Source organism: Diabrotica virgifera, chromosome 6, assembly GCF_917563875.1.
Source record: "Diabrotica virgifera virgifera chromosome 6, PGI_DIABVI_V3a".
Classification (NCBI taxonomy): domain Eukaryota; kingdom Metazoa; phylum Arthropoda; class Insecta; order Coleoptera; family Chrysomelidae; genus Diabrotica; species Diabrotica virgifera.
Genome location: NC_065448.1, coordinates 163,954,297 through 163,977,770, shown reverse-complemented (window position 1 = coordinate 163,977,770; position 23,474 = coordinate 163,954,297). Strand labels below are relative to the sequence as shown.

At 33.3% G+C, this 23,474-nt stretch overlaps 2 protein-coding genes across 7 annotated transcripts in view; both read left to right on the top strand.

The window, feature by feature from the left end:
* The window catches only part of LOC126886229 (uncharacterized), a 53,895-nt gene extending 47,332 nt beyond the window's left edge, over positions 1-6,563 (top strand). Inside the window, exons 3-4 of the mRNA XM_050653093.1 lie at positions 3,300-3,564; positions 6,558-6,563. Coding sequence (XP_050509050.1) covers positions 3,300-3,564; positions 6,558-6,563 — 271 coding nt within the window. The remainder of the gene's footprint in view (positions 1-3,299; positions 3,565-6,557) is intronic.
* LOC114339689 (uncharacterized) overlaps positions 1-17,950 on the top strand; it is a 108,148-nt gene extending 90,198 nt beyond the window's left edge. For all 6 annotated transcript variants that reach the window (XM_028290359.2, XM_028290358.2, XM_028290356.2 and 3 more), the window contains one exon: positions 6,558-17,950. In XM_028290359.2, the coding sequence (XP_028146160.2) occupies positions 6,571-8,910 (2,340 nt within the window). In that variant the 5' untranslated portion in view covers positions 6,558-6,570 and the 3' untranslated portion in view covers positions 8,911-17,950. The remainder of the gene's footprint in view (positions 1-6,557) is intronic.
* The last annotated feature ends 5,524 nt before the right edge of the window (positions 17,951-23,474 follow it).

The following is a 23,474-nucleotide window of genomic DNA, read 5'->3' as shown; positions in this document are numbered from 1 at the left end:
CCGAAGAGATGACGGTCGCGAAATAAATCCTTTTTCCCCATCCTAAAAGAGGTTTTACATTTATTTTAAATTTATATCTACATACAAATAATATATGTATAGCATAAGCGATGACGGTAGCAATGACGGTCGCGATGATGGTCGCGAATTCACTGCTTTTCCCCTATCCAAAAATCGCACAACGTCCCTAAAGAAGCAAAAACATTAATTTTTGTTGCTACGCGCAGGACAGCGGTGTTCGATTCACACAAGTTGATTTTCACCAAAATTTCTTCCAATCTTTATCTAATATTTTATTTTCTTACTCTATATTTTGTGGAATCTTCATATTTTAATTCCACAAAAATCAAACTAATTTAATTATTGTTTATGAAAAATTGTTTAAACAATTGCATATGTTTAAAAATAATATAATTTTATTTTCTAAGCTAAAATATATGAACAAAGAATGTTTTTGCAAAAAAATGTGTTATTTCAAAGGACAGAGTGTGTGTTTTTATTTTGCAATAAACAAATTTATTTATTTATTTCGAAATGTACTAAAAATTAAAATTTATCAATCATTATCAAAGGTCATTGGAACGTCCCATCAGAGCGAACGTATCCGCTGTCCTGCGCGTAGCACCAAAAATTAATGTTTATTTAAAAAAAATCCTGACGCCGTGGTAGTTAACCGATTTTAATTTTGCAAATTGCAAATGAAAGGTACAGTATTCTTTTATACGTAAAAACAAATTCAACTGGCTGTCTGCTTTATTTTCAGTGCTGAAACATTTTGAAATAATGAATTTTTTTTGCGAAAGCTAGATTGCAAAATTTATTTTGCAAAATCTATTAAACCGATCTTAATGAAATTTACAGTATTGTTTTATCATATTATAAAGTTTTTCTGGGTGAAATATGAAGGTCCAAAGTGTATCATAAATGGTTGAAAAACGTAAAATGCGAATACTTCTTTTTTTATGGCATAAATGGTTGAAAAACGTAAATAGTGGAGTCACTGAAGGTGGAAATGAGCTATTACCTCGGATTTCGTTCAACCTCCATCGATTTTCATGAAAATTGGTGAGTGGTTAGAGGATATCTCAAGGAACAAAGGTGACATGGTGCCAACTTGCGCTTTTATCCTGGGGGTGGATGCCATCCCTTCTCGGGGGTGAAAATTATTTTATTAAAAAGAACCCCATAATTCGATAGAGGGATTAATTTCAAGCAAAATTTGTTATATAAAGTTATTAAAATAAATCAAAACTTTTTGAGTTATTAAAAATCAAAGATTTTAATTTTTCTTGAGAAAAATGCATGTTTTTAACCAATTTTTCATCAATAACTCAAAAAGTGTAAGTTTTTACCAAAAAGTTATTATTGTCAAAATTGAAGCTAATAAGAAATGAAATAAATCCCTTACTAGAAAAACCTTTTAATGTTAACTAAAAGTGAGTTTATAGGTAATTGAATGTATATTTTTTTCGGCGAGTAAAAAACTCTAAGTATTCAAGCTAACGGGAAATTGATGCATTTTATAACATAAACTTATTAAACATTTTTTGTCAAAGTACTTAAACATATCTATCAAATGAGCCCCCGAACATGTTGATAGCATTAAAATTTATGCACCAAAATTTTTTCAAAGTTTATCTTTTAAAAATTTTTCCAAAAAATGTTATTGTTTTTTTTTAATAACTCCGTTCGTGTTTACGTTATCAGGTTCAACTAAAGACTGTTTGAAAGCTAATTCCAAGTTCTATTTAAGCACGTTAAATCTAATCTTCTAAACCCCTTACTTTAAAAAAAATTAAAGGTTACATGACCCCGGTTGCATGGTTCCCACAGCAAAATTTAAGATTTAATCGTTTCTATCTCGGTTATTTTTTACCCTATAGAAATAGTAAAACAGGTAGAATATTTTGCACAGAAATAACTAAAATTTGGTTTTATATAATTTTTTACGTATATTGAGTATTTTTGGAGTTATTATCAAAAGAATATGATAATTACAATAATTTTAAAAATTATGATTTCTTTAAATTATATCTTTTCTTCAAAAATATGCATTCTAAACCGGTCAAAATTATTGAAAACATTACTTATGCTAATATAAAGAAATTCTTGTAAGGATTACTATAAATTTTAATTTTTGTGGAAATGGCGTATGTTTCATTTGTCACTTTTTCCTAAAAAATTCGAAAGGGTTCTTTTATTTCCATTATAACTTGCTTAATTTTGACGCTATTACATTGTTCTGAAGCTCATTTGATAGGTATTCTGACGTACTTTGACAAATGTTTAGCAGGAATATTTTATACATTGCATCGTTTTCCCGGTATTTAAGCTTGAATACTTAGATTTGAGTACTCGTCGAAAAAAATACATATTCAATTGCCAATAACTCACTTTGAACTAACATCAGTTTAGTTCTTTATGTGAGGAATGTATTCAACTTTTTATTATCTTCACTTTCAGTAATAATAACTTTTCTGTAAAAGCTTATAGTTTTTGATTTATACGTGAAAAACCGATTTAAAACATGCATTTTTTTACGAAAAAATAAAATCTTTGGTCTTTAATAACTCAAAAAGTGTTGATTTATTTTAATAACTTTATATAACAAATTTTGCTTATAATTTGTCCCTCTATGGACTTATGGTAATATTTTTAATAAAATAATTTTAATCCCCGAGAAGGGGTGGCAACCACCCCCAGGGTAAAAGCGCAAGTTGGCATCATGTCACCTTTGTCCCTTGAGGTATCCTTTAATTACTCACCAATTTTCATGAAAATCGATGGAGGTTCAACGAAATCGGAGGTGAAAACCTTCAGTGACTGCACTAAAAATGCGAATACTTCTTTTTTTATGTTTTTTTCGAAATTAGAGCTATTTTGCAACAAGGGTGACAATTTTTAAAATTTTCAGTTAATCCCATATGGCAGGAAATTTAATTAGAAAACTTTTATGTCGGTGCAACTTTTCTCGGAAATGAATAGGTACTTTTAAAGTTATAATCAAGAACCCAAGAAAAAAATCTAATTTTTCCTTCATTTTTTGACATTTTGATCATTTAAACAATGTTCCGGATCTTTTTGAGTGGGAGGATAATTCAAATATTATTATATGAGTTATTTTCATAATGTGTTCGCTTTTATTTTAAATGTTTGCTGTTAGTCATATTACTGAACGTAAGTAATCTCCCTGTTAGATTTTCGAGTTAATATCAACTTTCTTATCTGGCTAAACTGTTTAAGATAAATTTAAAAAATACTACCATAGAAAAACTCTAAATAATTTTTTTGTATTGCAGGTATAGTTCCACAATGGTTGGAAAGAGTAGCATTATTTATCTAGCCTACATATTTCTAACACTACAGTCGCCGTTAGTTAATTCCAGAATTAATTACAAAGTTATGGTAGAAGAAGATATTATTCGAATACACTCAAAATCATGCACAGATGAAACTGCTGTGTTACCGACTATGTGCAAAAAAGATCTGACGTACATAGGAGATGCCTCATGTACATTTAAAGAACTAAATGGTACTGGGAGATTTATTCTGAAGGATGCTGTTGTAAACTTAACAACCAAATCAAATTTTACTTATTTCTATTGGTATATACATAAAAAATGGCATTTTTTGAAAATAAGTTTATTTAATGGAAGTTGTAATGTCTGGGTTATAGAACAGCAACTTAAAACTTCTGAAGCAAAAGTATGTCTTGACAAATTAAGTCAGAACGTACTAAATGAGCAGTTTCCTCAAAAAAATATTTCAAATGAAAAAGAAAGACATAGAGATCGTTATAGAATTATGGTAGACAATGAAAATATTCTCACACACTTAATTTCATGTAATGATAAAACTACCGTGATACCGTCTATGTGCAAAAAAGATCTTACGTACATAGCAGATCATTCTTGTCCATTTAAAGAACTAAACGATATCTCGAAATTTACTCTAAAAGACGGTATTGTAAACTTAAGAACCAAATCAAATTTCTCAACTGGCTGTCTGCTTTATTTTCAGTGCTGAAACATTTTGAAATAATGAATTTTTTTTGCGAAAGCTAGATTGCAAAATTTATTTTGCAAAATCTATTAAACCGATCTTAATGAAATTTACAGTATTGTTTTATCATATTATAAAGTTTTTCTGGGTGAAATATGAAGGTCCAAAGTGTATCATAAATGGTTGAAAAACGTAAAATGCGAATACTTCTTTTTTTATGGCATAAATGGTTGAAAAACGTAAATAGTGGAGTCACTGAAGGTGGAAATGAGCTATTACCTCGGATTTCGTTCAACCTCCATCGATTTTCATGAAAATTGGTGAGTGGTTAGAGGATATCTCAAGGAACAAAGGTGACATGGTGCCAACTTGCGCTTTTATCCTGGGGGTGGATGCCATCCCTTCTCGGGGGTGAAAATTATTTTATTAAAAAGAACCCCATAATTCGATAGAGGGATTAATTTCAAGCAAAATTTGTTATATAAAGTTATTAAAATAAATCAAAACTTTTTGAGTTATTAAAAATCAAAGATTTTAATTTTTCTTGAGAAAAATGCATGTTTTTAACCAATTTTTCATCAATAACTCAAAAAGTGTAAGTTTTTACCAAAAAGTTATTATTGTCAAAATTGAAGCTAATAAGAAATGAAATAAATCCCTTACTAGAAAAACCTTTTAATGTTAACTAAAAGTGAGTTTATAGGTAATTGAATGTATATTTTTTTCGGCGAGTAAAAAACTCTAAGTATTCAAGCTAACGGGAAATTGATGCATTTTATAACATAAACTTATTAAACATTTTTTGTCAAAGTACTTAAACATATCTATCAAATGAGCCCCCGAACATGTTGATAGCATTAAAATTTATGCACCAAAATTTTTTCAAAGTTTATCTTTTAAAAATTTTTCCAAAAAATGTTATTGTTTTTTTTTAATAACTCCGTTCGTGTTTACGTTATCAGGTTCAACTAAAGACTGTTTGAAAGCTAATTCCAAGTTCTATTTAAGCACGTTAAATCTAATCTTCTAAACCCCTTACTTTAAAAAAAATTAAAGGTTACATGACCCCGGTTGCATGGTTCCCACAGCAAAATTTAAGATTTAATCGTTTCTATCTCGGTTATTTTTTACCCTATAGAAATAGTAAAACAGGTAGAATATTTTGCACAGAAATAACTAAAATTTGGTTTTATATAATTTTTTACGTATATTGAGTATTTTTGGAGTTATTATCAAAAGAATATGATAATTACAATAATTTTAAAAATTATGATTTCTTTAAATTATATCTTTTCTTCAAAAATATGCATTCTAAACCGGTCAAAATTATTGAAAACATTACTTATGCTAATATAAAGAAATTCTTGTAAGGATTACTATAAATTTTAATTTTTGTGGAAATGGCGTATGTTTCATTTGTCACTTTTTCCTAAAAAATTCGAAAGGGTTCTTTTATTTCCATTATAACTTGCTTAATTTTGACGCTATTACATTGTTCTGAAGCTCATTTGATAGGTATTCTGACGTACTTTGACAAATGTTTAGCAGGAATATTTTATACATTGCATCGTTTTCCCGGTATTTAAGCTTGAATACTTAGATTTGAGTACTCGTCGAAAAAAATACATATTCAATTGCCAATAACTCACTTTGAACTAACATCAGTTTAGTTCTTTATGTGAGGAATGTATTCAACTTTTTATTATCTTCACTTTCAGTAATAATAACTTTTCTGTAAAAGCTTATAGTTTTTGATTTATACGTGAAAAACCGATTTAAAACATGCATTTTTTTACGAAAAAATAAAATCTTTGGTCTTTAATAACTCAAAAAGTGTTGATTTATTTTAATAACTTTATATAACAAATTTTGCTTATAATTTGTCCCTCTATGGACTTATGGTAATATTTTTAATAAAATAATTTTAATCCCCGAGAAGGGGTGGCAACCACCCCCAGGGTAAAAGCGCAAGTTGGCATCATGTCACCTTTGTCCCTTGAGGTATCCTTTAATTACTCACCAATTTTCATGAAAATCGATGGAGGTTCAACGAAATCGGAGGTGAAAACCTTCAGTGACTGCACTAAAAATGCGAATACTTCTTTTTTTATGTTTTTTTTCGAAATTAGAGCTATTTTGCAACAAGGGTGACAATTTTTAAAATTTTCAGTTAATCCCATATGGCAGGAAATTTAATTAGAAAACTTTTATGTCGGTGCAACTTTTCTCGGAAATGAATAGGTACTTTTAAAGTTATAATCAAGAACCCAAGAAAAAAATCTAATTTTTCCTTCATTTTTTGACATTTTGATCATTTAAACAATGTTCCGGATCTTTTTGAGTGGGAGGATAATTCAAATATTATTATATGAGTTATTTTCATAATGTGTTCGCTTTTATTTTAAATGTTTGCTGTTAGTCATATTACTGAACGTAAGTAATCTCCCTGTTAGATTTTCGAGTTAATATCAACTTTCTTATCTGGCTAAACTGTTTAAGATAAATTTAAAAAATACTACCATAGAAAAACTCTAAATAATTTTTTTGTATTGCAGGTATAGTTCCACAATGGTTGGAAAGAGTAGCATTATTTATCTAGCCTACATATTTCTAACACTACAGTCGCCGTTAGTTAATTCCAGAATTAATTACAAAGTTATGGTAGAAGAAGATATTATTCGAATACACTCAAAATCATGCACAGATGAAACTGCTGTGTTACCGACTATGTGCAAAAAAGATCTGACGTACATAGGAGATGCCTCATGTACATTTAAAGAACTAAATGGTACTGGGAGATTTATTCTGAAGGATGCTGTTGTAAACTTAACAACCAAATCAAATTTTACTTATTTCTATTGGTATATACATAAAAAATGGCATTTTTTGAAAATAAGTTTATTTAATGGAAGTTGTAATGTCTGGGTTATAGAACAGCAACTTAAAACTTCTGAAGCAAAAGTATGTCTTGACAAATTAAGTCAGAACGTACTAAATGAGCAGTTTCCTCAAAAAAATATTTCAAATGAAAAAGAAAGACATAGAGATCGTTATAGAATTATGGTAGACAATGAAAATATTCTCACACACTTAATTTCATGTAATGATAAAACTACCGTGATACCGTCTATGTGCAAAAAAGATCTTACGTACATAGCAGATCATTCTTGTCCATTTAAAGAACTAAACGATATCTCGAAATTTACTCTAAAAGACGGTATTGTAAACTTAAGAACCAAATCAAATTTTACGTACTTATATTGGTATATGTATAAAAAATGGTATTTTTTTAAAACCAATTTATTTAATTCAAGTTGTAATGTCTGGGTTATAGAACAGCAACTTAAATCATCTGAAGTAGAGTTGTGCCTCGATAAATTAAGTGAGAACCAAAATGATGAGCACTTACCTCGAAAAAATATTTCAAATAAACAAGAAATACATAGAGATCGTTATAAAATTATGGTAGACAAGGAAAATATACTCATACACTCACTCTCGTGTAAACATAGATCTACGATACCGTCTGTGTGCCAAAAAGATCTTAAGTATGTAGGAGATGCCTCATGTCCATTTAAAGAACTAAACGATATTCAAGCCTTTACTCTAAAAGACGATATTGTACACTCAACAACTAAATTAAATTTTACTTACTTATATTGGTATATAAATAAAAGCTGGTATTTTTTGAAAACTAGTTTATTTAATTCAAGTTGTAATATCTGGGTTATAGAACAGCAACTTAAATCATCTGAAGTAGAGTTGTGCCTGGATCAATTAAGTGAGAACCTAAGAGATGAACAGTTTTCTCAAAAAAAGATTTCAAATGAAAAAGACATACATAGAGACCAGTATAAAATTATGATAGACAAGAAAAATATTCTCATACACTCAGTTTCATGTAAAGATAAAACTGCCGTGATACCGTCTGTATGCAAAAAAGATCTCACGTACATAGCAGATGCCTCTTGTCCATTTAAAGAACTAAACGATATTTCGAAATTTACTCTAAAAAACGGTTTTGTAAACTCAACAACGAAATCAAATTTTACCTATTTTTATTGGTACATATATAAAAAATGGTATTTTTTAACAACTAGTTTATTTAATTCAAATTGTAATGTCTGGGTTATAGAACAGCAACTTAAATCATCTGAAGTAGAGTTGTGCCTCGATAAATTAAGTGAGAACCTTGAGCAGATTTCTCGAGATCAGCAGGTCTCTCCAAAAAATATTTCAAATGAAGAAGAGGTACATAGGGATGATGCAAACACTCAAGAGTCATCTGTTAGTAAATTGATTTATACAAACACAACAGCAAAGAAAAATTTAGTTAGTTCTACGAGTGCACCAAGTATAAAGGAAACTACAGATAAAAACTGGCTTAAAGGAGTATTAATTTTGACAGTGGTTACATTGTTATTTTTGGTACTATTGTTAATATGTACTTCAAATAGTTGTTTAGGATATGACTTTTGGAAAAGGATTGTATTAATATGTTGGTATGGATCACAAAATTACCTAAGAAGAGTGTATACACATTTATGGGAACAACAAATGTGTTTGCCTAAAAGACCATATGTTGCAAAAGGGAGCTTTCCCTTCAAGATGGAAGAGCACCCGCTTTCACCCTCTCAGTGTGTTCTCAACCGAGATCAAGGCAACATCTTGTTGCCCCACTCAAGTGTCTCAGTACGGAATCTCAGCAACACGCCGTTGCCAGACTCGACTCTCAAAAATGTAAGGTGTTCTCCAGTACGAGATCCGAGCAACACACCGTTGCAGTCGGATTCGCCTATTATCAGTGAAAAGTGTGCTCAGTGCTCCAGTACGAGATGTTTGGAACACGCTCGTTTGCTCCCTCCAAAGATTTCGCCAAGGAATAATCACACCTGTTCCCAAGCTTAGTTGGATCTACGTTGCTTTCAACCACACCGTTGCCACATCGCCTGCTCAGCCTGGACAGTGGTGGAATTTTGAAAAGACAATATAGTGCGTACACGGACGTCAGACTGAAAGACTCATGGTAGCTTGTAAGTACTCATTCTAGTTATATGTAGGAGTTTTCTCTCGATCGACACTAGTGTTGCATCCATTTTGTGTAAGTGTTTTGCTCTCTCTCTCTCTCTTCTCTTGATCAACATTGGTGTTGCATCTAACCGTTTTGTTTGTATGTTTTGTTTTCTCCTTCTCTTAGGTCTGTTTTGTGTTATATTTGTATATATCTCCTCTCAATAAATAGTTAGTACTCGTTAATGAAAGCTCCGTTAAACCATAATGTTTAAACATCCCTTTCCCACTCCCTTTATTACAGTTACAGATAGATATCCTCATTATATTGTATTTAGAACCAGAACCTTTAGTAGTACAGCCTCTCTCTCTCTCTTTGTCTAGGACGATCTTAATGACGTCCTATTGTCATGTTGGGATCAGTGTTGCCAATCGGCAGATAATTATCCGATTTTCCTATCTTTTTGAGAGTTGTCGTATCTTCTTCGTATCTTTATATAAATCGGATATTTGCGTATATTTTTCAGTGTATCTACCAATCTACGACAACAGACTAATAACAAAAATAAACTTAAAAAAATCCGTTTGTCATTCATATATTCCCAACAATACATTAATTTTCTTTGGTTCCACCCAAATTTCTATAAATAGCCTATATTTATATTGGATGCATGTTAGCGACATCCGATATTTTTCATGGTAATTATCTAAGTGGGGACAGATAAGAAGGGACAAAAGGGACCTGTGCGAATTGTCTTGTTTATAATTTGAATGTACAAATGTTTCCACTTAAGGTGGTATGACACAATGTTAAAATTTATATAATTTTTAGGTACAGTTACCGTCACTATTTCAAAACCAATTTTCAACTTGTTGGTATGTACGTGAACTGTAAACTTTCTAGTTTAATAGTATCTAGTTAAAATTTCAAAAGAAAGCAGTAATTTTTTTTATAACTGTACTTAAAGGAACCCATGTCATAACTTACTTGGTATCCTGCCCTAAAAATTGGATTTATGTAATAATTTTTGAACTTCTGTACAAAATAACTACCATAAATAATTAACTATGCAATAAGCTTTATTTTAAGCAAACGTTCATTATTCATACTGCCATAATTTTTAAATTAACTGTACCTAAAGATAAAAATTATACTTAAAAGCTGCAATCTAGGGATTTTGTTGATATAACCCTAACAAATTGGCATTGTTCTAGTGATAAATTAGTTCGGCTATCACTTAATAGGTGAAAAACTGAGTTCACGTGTCATTTAGTGGATGGCAGCAGTGATGTATTAAATGGCGACAGATGCGCGTTTGCCAAATGTTAAAAAAATCTGCAAAACATTGAAAACGAGTTTTGTAACCATGGAAATATGAATCACGTGGTTTTGTTTAGAAAAGTGGCCCCCTCCCCCTGCCAGTAAACATTTTGTACTTTGTTTGAGTTTCAATCATGATATTGTGACCTCTCTGTGGCTCAGTGGCGTGGTAAGAACGATACCTTTGGACCTAAAGGTCGTGAGTTCGAATCTCACCTTGGTGGAGAAATTTGCATTTCTTAAAAATTAATAAATGAAAATAGTTTCTCTCATTGTGGGATCGGTACTCACCGGAGGGACCGCAGAAGTTCGGATACAATTAGCGTTTCTTTGCAAAAACAATAAGGTGACCAACTGTACTCATTTACGGAGTTTTGTACTCTTTTTTCGTTAACTGTACTCTTTTCAAACCTGTATTCTGAAAGTACTTATTTGTATAATGTTATACTCATTGTGAATGGATAGAATGGCTAGTGAACTTTAGAGCATTAAATTGTTTCAAATGGACCCTTCTAAAACAGTAAATTTGCCTCGCACCATTTGCCTCGCATCATTCGCCTCGCATCATTCGCCCCGCACCATTTGCCTCGCACCATTTGCCTCGCACCATTTGCCTCGCACCAGTTGCCTCGCACCATTTGCCTCGCACCATTTGCCTCGCACCATTTTCCTCGCACCATTTACCTCGCACCATTTGCCTCGCACAATTTGCCTCGCACCATTCGCCCCGCATCATTCGCCACGCACCATTTGCCTCGCACCAATTGCCTCGCACCATTTGCCTTGCACCATTTGCTTAGCACCATTTGCCTCGCACCATTCGCCCCGCACCATTCGCCTCGCACCATTCGCCTCGCACCATTTGCCTCGCAACATTTGCCTCGCACCAGTTGCCTCGCACCATTTACCTCGCACCATTTGCCTCGCACCATTCGCCCCGCACCATTCGCCACGCACCATTTGTCTCGCACCCTTAGCCTCGCACCATTTGCCTCGCACCATTTGCTTCGCACCATTTACCTCGCACCATTCGCCTCGCACCATTTGCTTCGCAGCAGTTGCCTCGCACCATTTGCCTCTCACCATTTGCCTCGCACCATTTGCCTCGCACCATTTACCTCTCACCATTTGCCTCGCACCATTTACCTCGCACCATTTGCCTCGTACCATTTAACTCGCACCATTAGCCTCGCACCATTCGCCCTGCACCATTCGCCCCGCACCATTCGCCCCGCACCATTCGCCACGCACCATTTGCCTCGCACCATTTGCCTCGCACCATTTACCTAGCTCCATTCGCTTCGCACCATTTGCCTCGCACCATTCGCCCCGCACCATTCGCCTCGCACCATTCGCCTCGCACCGTTTGCCTCGCACGATTCGTCTCGCACCATTTGCCCCGCACTATTCGCCTCGCACCATTTTCCTCGCACCATTCGCCACGCACCATTCGCCCCGCACCATTCGCCCCGCACCATTCGCCCCGCACCATTCGCCCCGCACCATTTGCCTCGCACCATTCGCCTCGCACCATTTGCCTCGCATCATTTGCCTCGCACCATTTACCTCGCACCATTTGCCTCGCACCATTCGCCCCGCACCATTCGCCACGCACCATTTGACTCGCACCATTTGCCTCGCACCATTTGCCTCGCACCATTTGCTTCGTACCATTTACCTCGCACCATTCGCCTCGCACCATTTGCCTCGCACCATTTGCCTCGCACCAGTTGCCTCCCACCATTTACCTCGCACCATTTGCCTCGCACCATTTACCTCGCACCATTTGCTTCGCACCATTTGCCTCGCACCATTCGCCCCGCACCATTCGCCACGCACCATTTGCCTCGCATCATTTGCCTAGCACCATTCGCCTCGCACCATTTGCCTCGCACCAGTTGCTTCGCACCATTTACGCCTCGCACCATAATCTAAAGTTACTATATATTATAAACTAACTTTAAATTTCTATAATGTTAATATACTTTGGATGAATACATAAGACAAGTCATGTAAGACTGTATTTCAATCAGAGAAATAGAGACTTTTTCTTTGTGTCGTTATATAAAGTGACTAATTGCGCGAATTAAGTGAGAAAAAACTATTATTTAGTAGATAGCAAAAACTCATACCAGAAACATTAGGATTAATTATTTTTGCCCAGAAACAGATTTAGTATTAGGATTAATTAGTTTTGCCCAGAAATAGATTTAGTATTAGGATTTAAATTTTTCTGTAGGTTTAGGAGATTAACATATTTTCAATAGTTGCAAAGTGTACTCTTTTTGAACAAAAAATAGTTGGTCACCTTAAAAAACAATGACTTCGACTTTGCAAAGTAACAAGACATTTACACAATACACACACACTACACATTACACTCATATGTATACCTTGGAAAAGTCGTCAACTCCAAATAGGATCAAACAACCGAAATACGATCTAGAATTGAAAAGGCCAGAGCAACATTTATGACAACACGAGAAATATATTCATCAAATTCGATATATCCATCCCACTAAAAATATGGCTGCTAAAATGATATCTTTCCGGTCTTGCTATATCGAGCAGAGGCCTGGACAATAACGGAAACATTGATGAAAAAGCTAGAGGAATTCGAAATGTGGGTGTACCGACCTATCCTCAAAATATCCTGGACGACTCACACTACCAACGTAGAGGTATTGCGCCGAGGGGAAAACAAAAATGAGAAATCTCTTTCACAATTAAGAAACGGAAACCTGAATACCTCGATCATATTATGAGACATGATAAATATCGTATACTGCCACTGACAATACAGAGTGAAATAGAGAGCAAACGTGGACCCAGAAGAAGAAGACACTCATTACTTCAAAACTTACACCAATGGTTTGGACTAACGTGCCAATGTCCGTAACGGACGAGGCACATGAATAAGAAGAAGAATAATTTAAAATGCATAGGGATTACGTACACTCGATACGCATCGTATCCGCCATGTTTTCCCGTAAGGCGCTATGGGAAAACATGGCGGATACGATGCGTATCGAGTGTACGTAATCCGGGCCATGAAGTATACTTCTTCTTCTCACGGTGCTTATTCGTTCCGGATGTTGGCGTTCAGCATGGCTATCCTAACTTTGCTTGCTGCTATTCGGAATAGTCTGTTTGTCGATGTATTGAACCAGTTTCTCAGATTATGAAGCCAAGATATTCTTCTTTTCCCTGGTCCTATCTTCCCAATACCTTGCCCTGAAGAATGAGTAGCGGCAATCTCTATTCATTCCTCATAACATGGCCAAGATATTCTACTTTGCGCTCTTTGATAATAATGTGTGTTAATAATCTAGCATTCCTTGCCCATTGCACATTCTACGTAAGACCTCAACATTAGTCACACGACCCATCCACGAAATTATTAAAATGCGACTGTAATACCACATCTCGAATGCCTTGAGTTTTCTTAAAGAAGCTTCGGAAAGAGTCCAGGCTTCTACTCCGTATAATAATCTAGAAAATACATAGGATCTGATAATAGAGATTTTGTTACCAAGTGTTAAATGTGACTTCTGAAACGAGACTTCATCATTATGAACGCTGATCTCGATTTTCCTATGCGTTGTTTTATTTCACTAGAGTGGTCCCATTGACTGTTTATGTAGGTACCAAGGTATGTGTAGCTGTTCACTCTGTCAATTGTTTGTTGGTTAACCAAAAGCCGTATATGTAATATATTTCGCTCTTACTGACTACCATTACTTTCTTTTTTTCGTATTGAAATTAAGTCCACGTTCACTACTTATATCTTATATGCCCGACATTATTTTTTGCAAATCATCTAGGCTATCTGCAAAAACTACTGTGTCGTCGGCATATCTAATGTTTAGATCTATCTAATCCAGTTTCCTCTAAGATGGTTATGAGTATGAGCTTATCATGTTGTACTCTATCAAATGCCTTTTTGTAGTCGATAAAACAAATATATAGGTACGTCATAGTTGACATATCTGCACCTCTGCACAAGCAGTTGGACAGTCAATAGGGCCTCTCGGGTGCCTAAGGGCAAGGCATTGCGGAATCCAATCTTTGTCCATGATTCTTGTACTTCGCATTTTTTATATATTCTGTTGTACCTATATCACTTTTAAAAATGTTTTAAGTGGCTCATTAGGCTAATTCTTATTCTGCCTCGCATGTTGAAATGAGAAATGAAATGAAAATGTGAAATTTTCCGAAGAAAAAATTCCTCTGTGGAAAAAACATTCAATACGAAAAAAGTTATTGTAGTGACGCTGTTTTTCAATTGACTTACGTATTTTACATTTATTAAAAATACTAATTTTATACTCAATCTTCATTCTGAGAATTAGCATAATTCTTTTTTGGTCATTTAGATAGGCACTTGTATTTCAAATAATTGCAAATTTCTTTAGTTTGAAATAAATCTTTTTGAGCAGGTAAAGAATTACAAATTGCCGTCTGTAAATACAATATTAAATAATAAACTATTTCCAAATGAATGAACGTTTAGTATCTATAAGGTGATACAGTAGCGATCAACAGGTAGCCAAAACGCGTTCCAAGATTGCGGCTGTAATTTTGAATATTTTTTCGAGATATTTGGCACACGTATTTGTAATATAATAAAGAATGGCGGTACAGAGCCCAATTTGAAAAATATATTAATATGTGGAAATTACTCTGTAATTAAATACAATATTAAAAAAACGAGCCTGTACCGCCATTAAGAAGAACAAAAAAATACACTTTCTTCAAATAAACTTTTTTATCAGATGCCTAGATTTTGTGTCATTTTGGAACTACTAATGAAATAAAAAATTTTAGTAGTTCCAAAATGACACAAAATCTAGGCATCGGATAAAAAAGTTTATTTGAAGAAAGTGTATTTTTTTGTTCTTCTTAATGGCGGTATAGGTCCGTTTTTTTAATATTGTATTTAATTACAGAGTAATTTCCACATATTAATATATTTTTCAAATTGGGATCTGTACCGCCATTCTTTATTATACGAATACGTGTGCCAAATATCTCGAAAAAATATTCAAAATTACAGCCGCAATCTTGGAACGCGTTTTCGCTACCTGTTGATCGCTACTGTTTCCTCTTAATCTATTAATGAGAATTTACCCTAGGCAAGTAAAGAAAGGATTAAAAACTGTCGTCTGTAAATACAAAGTACGATTGAGAGCGAGCTGTGCCGAGCTTAAGTTGCAATAAGTGGCATCAATGCTGTGTCGTTCAGAGAACTAAATTTAATAATAAAATATATGTACGTGCTGCCATCTATTCAAAGAATTGTTAAACGTTAGTTTGCAAATTCGCCACCTATTTTGACTATAGCGTGCTAATACCCCCTTAAGGCATACTGATCTAATTCAAATTTCAAAAACAGGGATTCTACCGTCCGATTTTATTTATGGGTTTTAGTCTTTAAACTTATGAGTGTTACTGCACGATTTAGTTTTATTTTTATTGTATGTAGTGCAGTGCTTAAATAAAGGTCTGTTGAAATAAGTTTTGGTTTGTGAAAATACTTTTTTATAATGGATAAATGGTAAAATTAAAAAATGAAGCTAATATATATTTGTTTCCTAATTTAAAAAAAGTATTTTCATTGCTATTACTTCTACCATTTTCAAACGCTAATGTCAACGGTGTAACCAGGAATATCCTAAGGGGGGAGGGGTTACAACTACATACTGGAGGGTTTCTAGGGGGATATGAAATAGTAATGGTGTTAAGCGTATACCTAGAGCTCAAAGTACATCCCAATGGGGGATAAAATCCCCAAAACCCCATGGTTACGCCACTGGCTAGTGTAGAAAGGGTTTTCAATAATATATTCTTTATAAAAACAGATAAAAGAATCCTCTTAAATACATCAACAATTAGGGCTGTATTGGCGACTAAAGATGGTGTCGGTAATACTGGCTGTGTAAAATGTACACCTTCAAAAAAAATATTACAATGTAACGTATCTATGGCAAAATAAAAAATAAGACTTTTGTGATTTATTATATTATATTTTTTTGTGGTGTTTTGCATAACGTACATACATGTTTAAGTCAGTTATGTTTCTACTGTTTTAGTTGTAATAAATCTTTAGTTGCTAAAAGAGCGTAGGGGCAAAATAATTTTTAAACGCATTCATTTTTTTAGAATCCTGAGAAAACTAACAAATATTTTTGAAAAATGTAAACGCAGAATGAAAGATTACATTATTACCGAGGGCCAAAAGTCCATTAGAATAAACAGAAAGGATTTTTTGAATGGAATATTTGAAATTAAAAATCACACTCAATTTTCTCTTTTTTTTATTTTCACCGCTGTAACTTATTACAATGAAAATTATAGAAATCTTCAGGGACTTTCGGCCCTCGGTAATAATGTAATATTTCATTCTGCGTTTATATTTTTCAAAAATAATTATTAGTTCTCAGGACTCGAAAAACCATTGACCAGCAATTTTTCGCCTACGCTCTTAATGTAGTTGTAGTTTTTTTGTATTGATTTATATATTTTGTATTGATTCTAGTACCTAGTTTTAGATAGTTTAAAAAAAGATCCAAATACTGAAATATTTAGATAATTTAACACTTACAGTAATACAAAGTACGTACAATATAATAATTGTAGGTAATTACATGAATTAATAAGCTAGGATTCGAGATTTCAATCTATAAACGAAAATTTTTAAAATAAACGGTAAAACAGAAAATCCAGCAGATTAAAAATAATTATTCTGTAATAAGTACTTAGTCTGATTAAAGAATAACATTGGCAATAGTGATTTTAATTACAGAATAATTTTCACAGGTAGCGTATCCAACGTTGTAACCAGGATGATCTTAAGGGGGGGCTACAAGTACTGGATGGTCTCTGGGAGGTATGGAATAGTAATGGTGTTAAGCGTAGCGAGCTCAAGGTACATCCAAATGGGGGGGGGGTTATAACCTTCACCCCCCCCCCTGGTTACGCCTATGAGCGTATCTTTTCGTGACAAATCGGATATTTTTCGAGCGGATAATCTAGAGAAATGCGGTTGGCAACACTGGTTGGGATAGCTATTATCTCAACATATACTTTATCAAAAAAAAAGTTTTATATAGAAATTAAAAAACGAAACAATAAAACGATTAAAAATGGAAAATAGATAAAGAAAAAAGGAGAAAGTGAAAAAAACTCAAGTATATATCTTTAAGATATACAGTAGAACCCCGATTATCCGTAAGCGGATTATCCGTGCTGCGGATTATCCGTGCTATGGTAGGGGAGCAAAGTATGCTAAATGTGCAGTCACTCGAGCGCTTTGGGGACCTATTGGGTTGTGAAGAGTAGGTCCTAAAACCTACCAGATTTTTGAAATATACACTATTTTGCATGTACTTAACTTACCTTATCTTAATCTGACAATTTCGAGTTTTTTTAAGTATAGATTTTTTTTCGGCCCCTTTTAACGAACTCCCCTGTGCTAAGGGCCAATATATGGTAGAGGTACATCTGCATGGTACCAGGTTTCTCCCTATATGCTAATCTGACGCGCTCGAGTAACTGCAAAAATCCCCGCTTGGGCTCCCCTACCACTATGATTTTCCATTACCTACTCAAATTGAATTTTTAAGGTTTTATTGATATAGCGTCACCGTAAATCACTCATCGGAAACTCTATACAACGTGAGGGGAGCAAATAATTCAATATCGATAGCAATAGTGCTCGGGGAACCCAGTGGTAAATGTAAGAGAAATGCTTTAACAATTGAACAGACAGAGATTTTAAACAGAAGTGGAAAGGTGAAACCGTCGCATCGTTATTACGAATCTGTGAAGTTTTCAAGCAAACAATACACAACTCTACGAAATTCCGAATCATAAGTCTGATTCCTTTAAAAACATATCTGCAAGGAAATCGTTGAAAGGGTAACTTTTCAACCACTCGATGAAGCACATTCCTACCAAGTGGTTTCTGCAGATAAGACCGGAGGGCATAAAAATCTATACGCAAATATATGCTAAGCAAGTGGAGATGTTTAATGAACGCTTGAAAATAAAAGAACCTTTCAAATTATTTCATTTAAAAAAAAATGAAAAAAAAAATGAAAAAAAATTAAAATGAAAAAAATGAAGAACATAGAGAAATGAGAAGAAGATTAGAAAGACTAGAAATAAAAGATATATTACAAAATGAAGAATATTTTGGAATATTAAACAATCTAACAGAAATAATATCTAAAAAACAACAAGAAATCTATAATAATAGAAGAAGACAACAAATAATCCAACCCTGATGAAGTTGAGTAAGATAAAGTTAAAATAAATAAAATAAAATATAAATTCAAAAATAGATATTTACAATTATAATAATAATAAATCAATATAAAATATATAAATAAAAATAATAATTCAATAAATAATTCATTAAATTTAAAAAAAAGACTACTAACTCTCTTCTGAAAATAGAGGGACTGTCTTTATAACTTAGAAGGGAGTTGATAGTACCAAAAATATTTTAACAAATGTATATTGTTTATTTAAATTTGTTAAATGTATTTGTTAAATGTAATTAATAGATTATGGTAAATTAATTAGTATATTGTAAAAATAGATTAAGTAGTTTAGTAAAAAATGTAAAAATATAAAAAAAATATCTGTAATCCCATCAGGAAAAAAACGACCTGGATTAGAAACTAGAGGCCAGGTCATATGTATAAACAATAAATAATAAAAATAATAATAAAAATAATAATAATAAATTTCAAAATGAGAGTTAAGACGAAAATAAAAATGATGCCACGGTATCATTCAAAAGAGTAACTAATTAAGTGGGTGAGGAAGCTGCCAATATTCTAATATAATTGAGCAACGAGAAACTTTGGACCTTTAGGCTATTGATTATATTCAAAATAAGATAGCTAAAAGGAACTACAACGTTAACGGGGTTTTATTATTTCATATGGTCAATGGACCTCTATATATGAAAAAACCGCGGAGTACTACCATTTAAAGTAGTGCGTTTTTGAGAAATGGGTGAATTAGTCCCTGGGCACAGGTTCCATTAGGGTGAGTTCTATGCACTTTTGGTACAAACATACCTACATAAAAATTGTTTCTGGTTAAATTTCTTATCTAAATATCACTTTTTAAAGTCAATGATACTTTTTTTTACAAAAATATATTCAAAAGAAAAAGTACAAAGAAACCCAAAAGAAAGAAATTTCGTTTTTTGTCCCATAACTTTTGTCCACGAGGATATAGGTATAGACATTGCTTTACAGAAAAAAAACCTACATATTTCTTCTTTAAAATGTTGTTTAGTAGAGATAATTAGGATTTATAGTCTTCAAAATATGATTTTTCAAAGTTCGCCACTCACAGCAATTTTGGGCAATATTCGAAACTCTCACAAAATATTCACAAAATTCAAAGAAGTATGTTCCTTATTTATATTATTGTACATATGCGGCATTTTCCATCTCTAGTGACGTCAAAAATATGATTCTGTCACGTAAAGCAAAAACTCAAAAACGTCAAAGTGACAATATAGAAAAAATTCATCTCCCGTAATTAGCAGATCATCTCGTTCAAGAAAGAAATTAGAAAAATAACCCTAAAAGAGACAAATATTTGTGTTTCTCTCCACATAATAATATAAAGAATAATTAAATAGAAGATACAAATACCCAGAGTCTCTCCCGTTAAGTATTTAGTAATCGTAAATTTGCTCATATGATTTGTAGCAAAATTTAGGTGGAAATTCTCGTCATACCTAGGCAAGTGGTATTAAGTTGGAGGTAAGGACATTATTTATATTTATGAGCTCATAATATAAAGGCATATCGGTCAACGGACTATTTTAGTGCGCGGAACATTTATGTAAGTTTAAATACAATACCGTAGTTTTTCTCGTAGTTTTCGTTCGGACATTTTCATTAGATTTAGTTTATAAAATCTGTCATTTTTGTTTACTGTCCATAATTATTTATATTTAGGTACATATTATTTTATTTATACGTATATATCTTCTTCTTCTTTTTCATACAGAGGAAGAATTATTTATATATGTATATATTTTTCACTTCTCTTTAATTTCATTGTTTGATTTAGAATAAATGTGTTAAATTCTTATCTTATCATAATTCATTGCTCTAAATTTATCCCTTTTGGAAGCAGTCTCGCTGGTACTTTTAGTGGTATCAGCTAATTACCTTTCTCAGCGAACCAGCACCTATAGAACCTGAGATTGGAACAATTTCATAAAAGTGGGGTCTATTTACCAGCCTCATAACATGGTCCTTCGAGCCGGATCTGAATATATATTGGTAATTTGCTTATTTTGCTATTAATTTAACTCATTAAAGATCATATTAATTTTTCTCTCTCATTTTATTAAGTTTCTTTGTTTCTCTTATTATAAATTAACACATTTATTCTAAAGAAGGTACTTCTCTGAACTTTAAGAATGGATATTAAAACGGCCAAGGAAAATTGCAAATCCGCGAAAGCGTCTATGACCAGAATTCAGAAATGGGTTAATAGTAAATTAAACTCGGAAACTAATGTATTCATTGTAGAAAATAAAATGTCACTGTTAAAAGATGCCTTTGATAAATTTTCGGTAAATCAAGATATAATAGATTTAGCTACACCTGACACACAAGAACCTGTGGACAGGTCCCTTCAGGAGGATTTGTTTTCTGAGTTATCAGCTCGTCTAGCTGAGAAGATGAATCCTCAGAAGCACAGAGTCGTAATAGATTCAACTCAAGTACTAGTCAATAATAAGACAAGTACGGCACCTAGTGTAAAATTACCCAATATTTCAATTCAATGTTTCTCTGGTGACCCTAGTCAATGGTCAAATTTTTTCGATTTATTTTCTGTCCTTATCATAAATAATAATGAAATTAGCGATGTACAACATTTATTTAAAGTCATATCTTAAAGGTGAAGCTCTCAAAATGATTAATAATATAACTGTTTCGAATGATAACTTTCACATAGCTTTAAAAACTTTGAAAGATAGATATTCAAATAAATATAATATTATAAAAGCATTATTAAACGAATTACTCGATATTAAGTCTCTTAATATTAATGCAAGCCATATTCAAGTACGGCTTTAATATTCAGATTTTATATTCAGATAAAAAATACGTTGCAAGCTATAAATAATTTAACTCTCTCTGACTCTGAATTATTGAAATTGATTTTGATTAATTTTATTGATAGACATTTAGACTTTGGTACACGTAGGTTTATAGAATTTGAAAGAAAAGGCGAAAAAATAGACTCTCTTGATGAATACCTTAACTTTATAGATGAAAGATGTTCTCACCTAGAGAATCTAAACGTTAAAGAAAGGAATAAATCTCATTATAGAAAGGAGGAAACACAGGCCTCGTTTCATACAACGGTGGTAAATCGTAAAGCTAGTCCATCTTCGGGATATGTCAATAAATGCTCATTTTGCAATAATACGGGTCAGAAAATTTACGCTTGTCACGCATATCAAGCACTCTCAATTCAAGATAGGTTGTCTTTTGTGAAACGATCGAAGCTTTGTATAAATTGTTTAGGACATTGTCATCTAATTGCTAATTGTACTTCGTCTCAGTTATGTGCTTTATGTCATAAAAAACACCATTCGTCCCTGCACCATTCGTCCAACAGTGAAGGCAACAGGAATATGGGAAGTAGAAGAGGCTTCGCTGATGCATCCAGAGGAAAATCTCCTACAGTTTCAGCTGACAGTCAGGTACAACGGAGTGCTCCGATTTTAAATGACAATAGAGAAAATGATATTTCTCGAGCAGCGCTAGCTGCTAGCAGACCTCTAGTACAAAAGGGCTCTATTTTATTGGCCACATGTAAAGTAAAAATAGCAGATGCATTTGGCAATTATATCTCGTGTAAAATGCTGATCGATACGGCTAGTCACCTATCCTTGATAAAGAGTAGCTTAGTGGAAAGACTAGGTTTTAAAACGTATGCAAACACAACTAGTATTCTAGGAGTAGGGACTCGGGTAGCTAAATCAACAGAAATGGTTGATCTCGTTGTTTATTCAGGTAATACAAAGAATAGTTTAAATATTAATTGTGCAGTATTAGAAAATATCACTTGTGAGTTACCTCAGGTAGAGATTGATATATCCAAGCTCAATATTCCTCTCGACTATAGATTAGCTGATGATGAGTTTCACGTTAGGTCAGAAATTTCTATTCTCCTCGGCGCAGATTTCTGTTATAAACTTTTCTCGGATGGCATATTTCACCTAGGTAAAGGACTCCCGACTCTTCAAAATACCTTGTTCGGTTGGATTGTTGGTGGTTCAGTTGATAGAAAATATCGTCGCCACATGGATTCTACTAATCCTCGAAATTTGGGTCTAGTGAGTTATGCATCTTGTGAAGAACAGGACCGACATGTATCGTTGCCAGTGTCAGAGGGAAATGATGAAAGCCTTAACACTCTCGTGGAAAGATTTTGGAAGGCTGAAGAGATACCGATAATCCATACACCCGGGTCTGAAGCTGAAATGACTGAGCGTATATTTAAAGAAACAACCAAGATATTGCCGGATGGCAGGTATCAAATCTCTATACCCTTTAGTTCTCAAAATGCGACGTCTAAACTCGGCGACTCTTATAGGATTGCGCAGAAAAGGTTTTTAAATGTTGAAAAAAGGTTGATTGCTAATCCTGAAGTATTTGCTCAATACCATTCTATTATAAATGATCATTTGAAGGTAGGAATTTCACAGATAGTCAAAGATCCTCATCCCGTGGTAGGTAAAGACCAACACTTCATTCCTCATTTTAATGTTTCGAAACGGAAAGCGGACGGTAGTATAGGTATTCGTGTGGTTTACGATGGTTCTTGTCCTACTTCTAACGGCATTGCTTTAAATGTAGTAATGTTAAATGGTGGCAATTTGCAGCCGTCATTGTTTTCAATTATATGTCGTTTCAGGATGTTTAAGTACGTTCTTACTGCCGATTTAAGTAACATGTATATGAACATTGCCATTGATCCCACACAACACGCATTATTGCGCATAATATGGCGCAATGATATCTCGGACCCATTTCAGATAATTGAGTATAAAAGGTTGTTACATGGGTTAAAATGCAGTTCATAC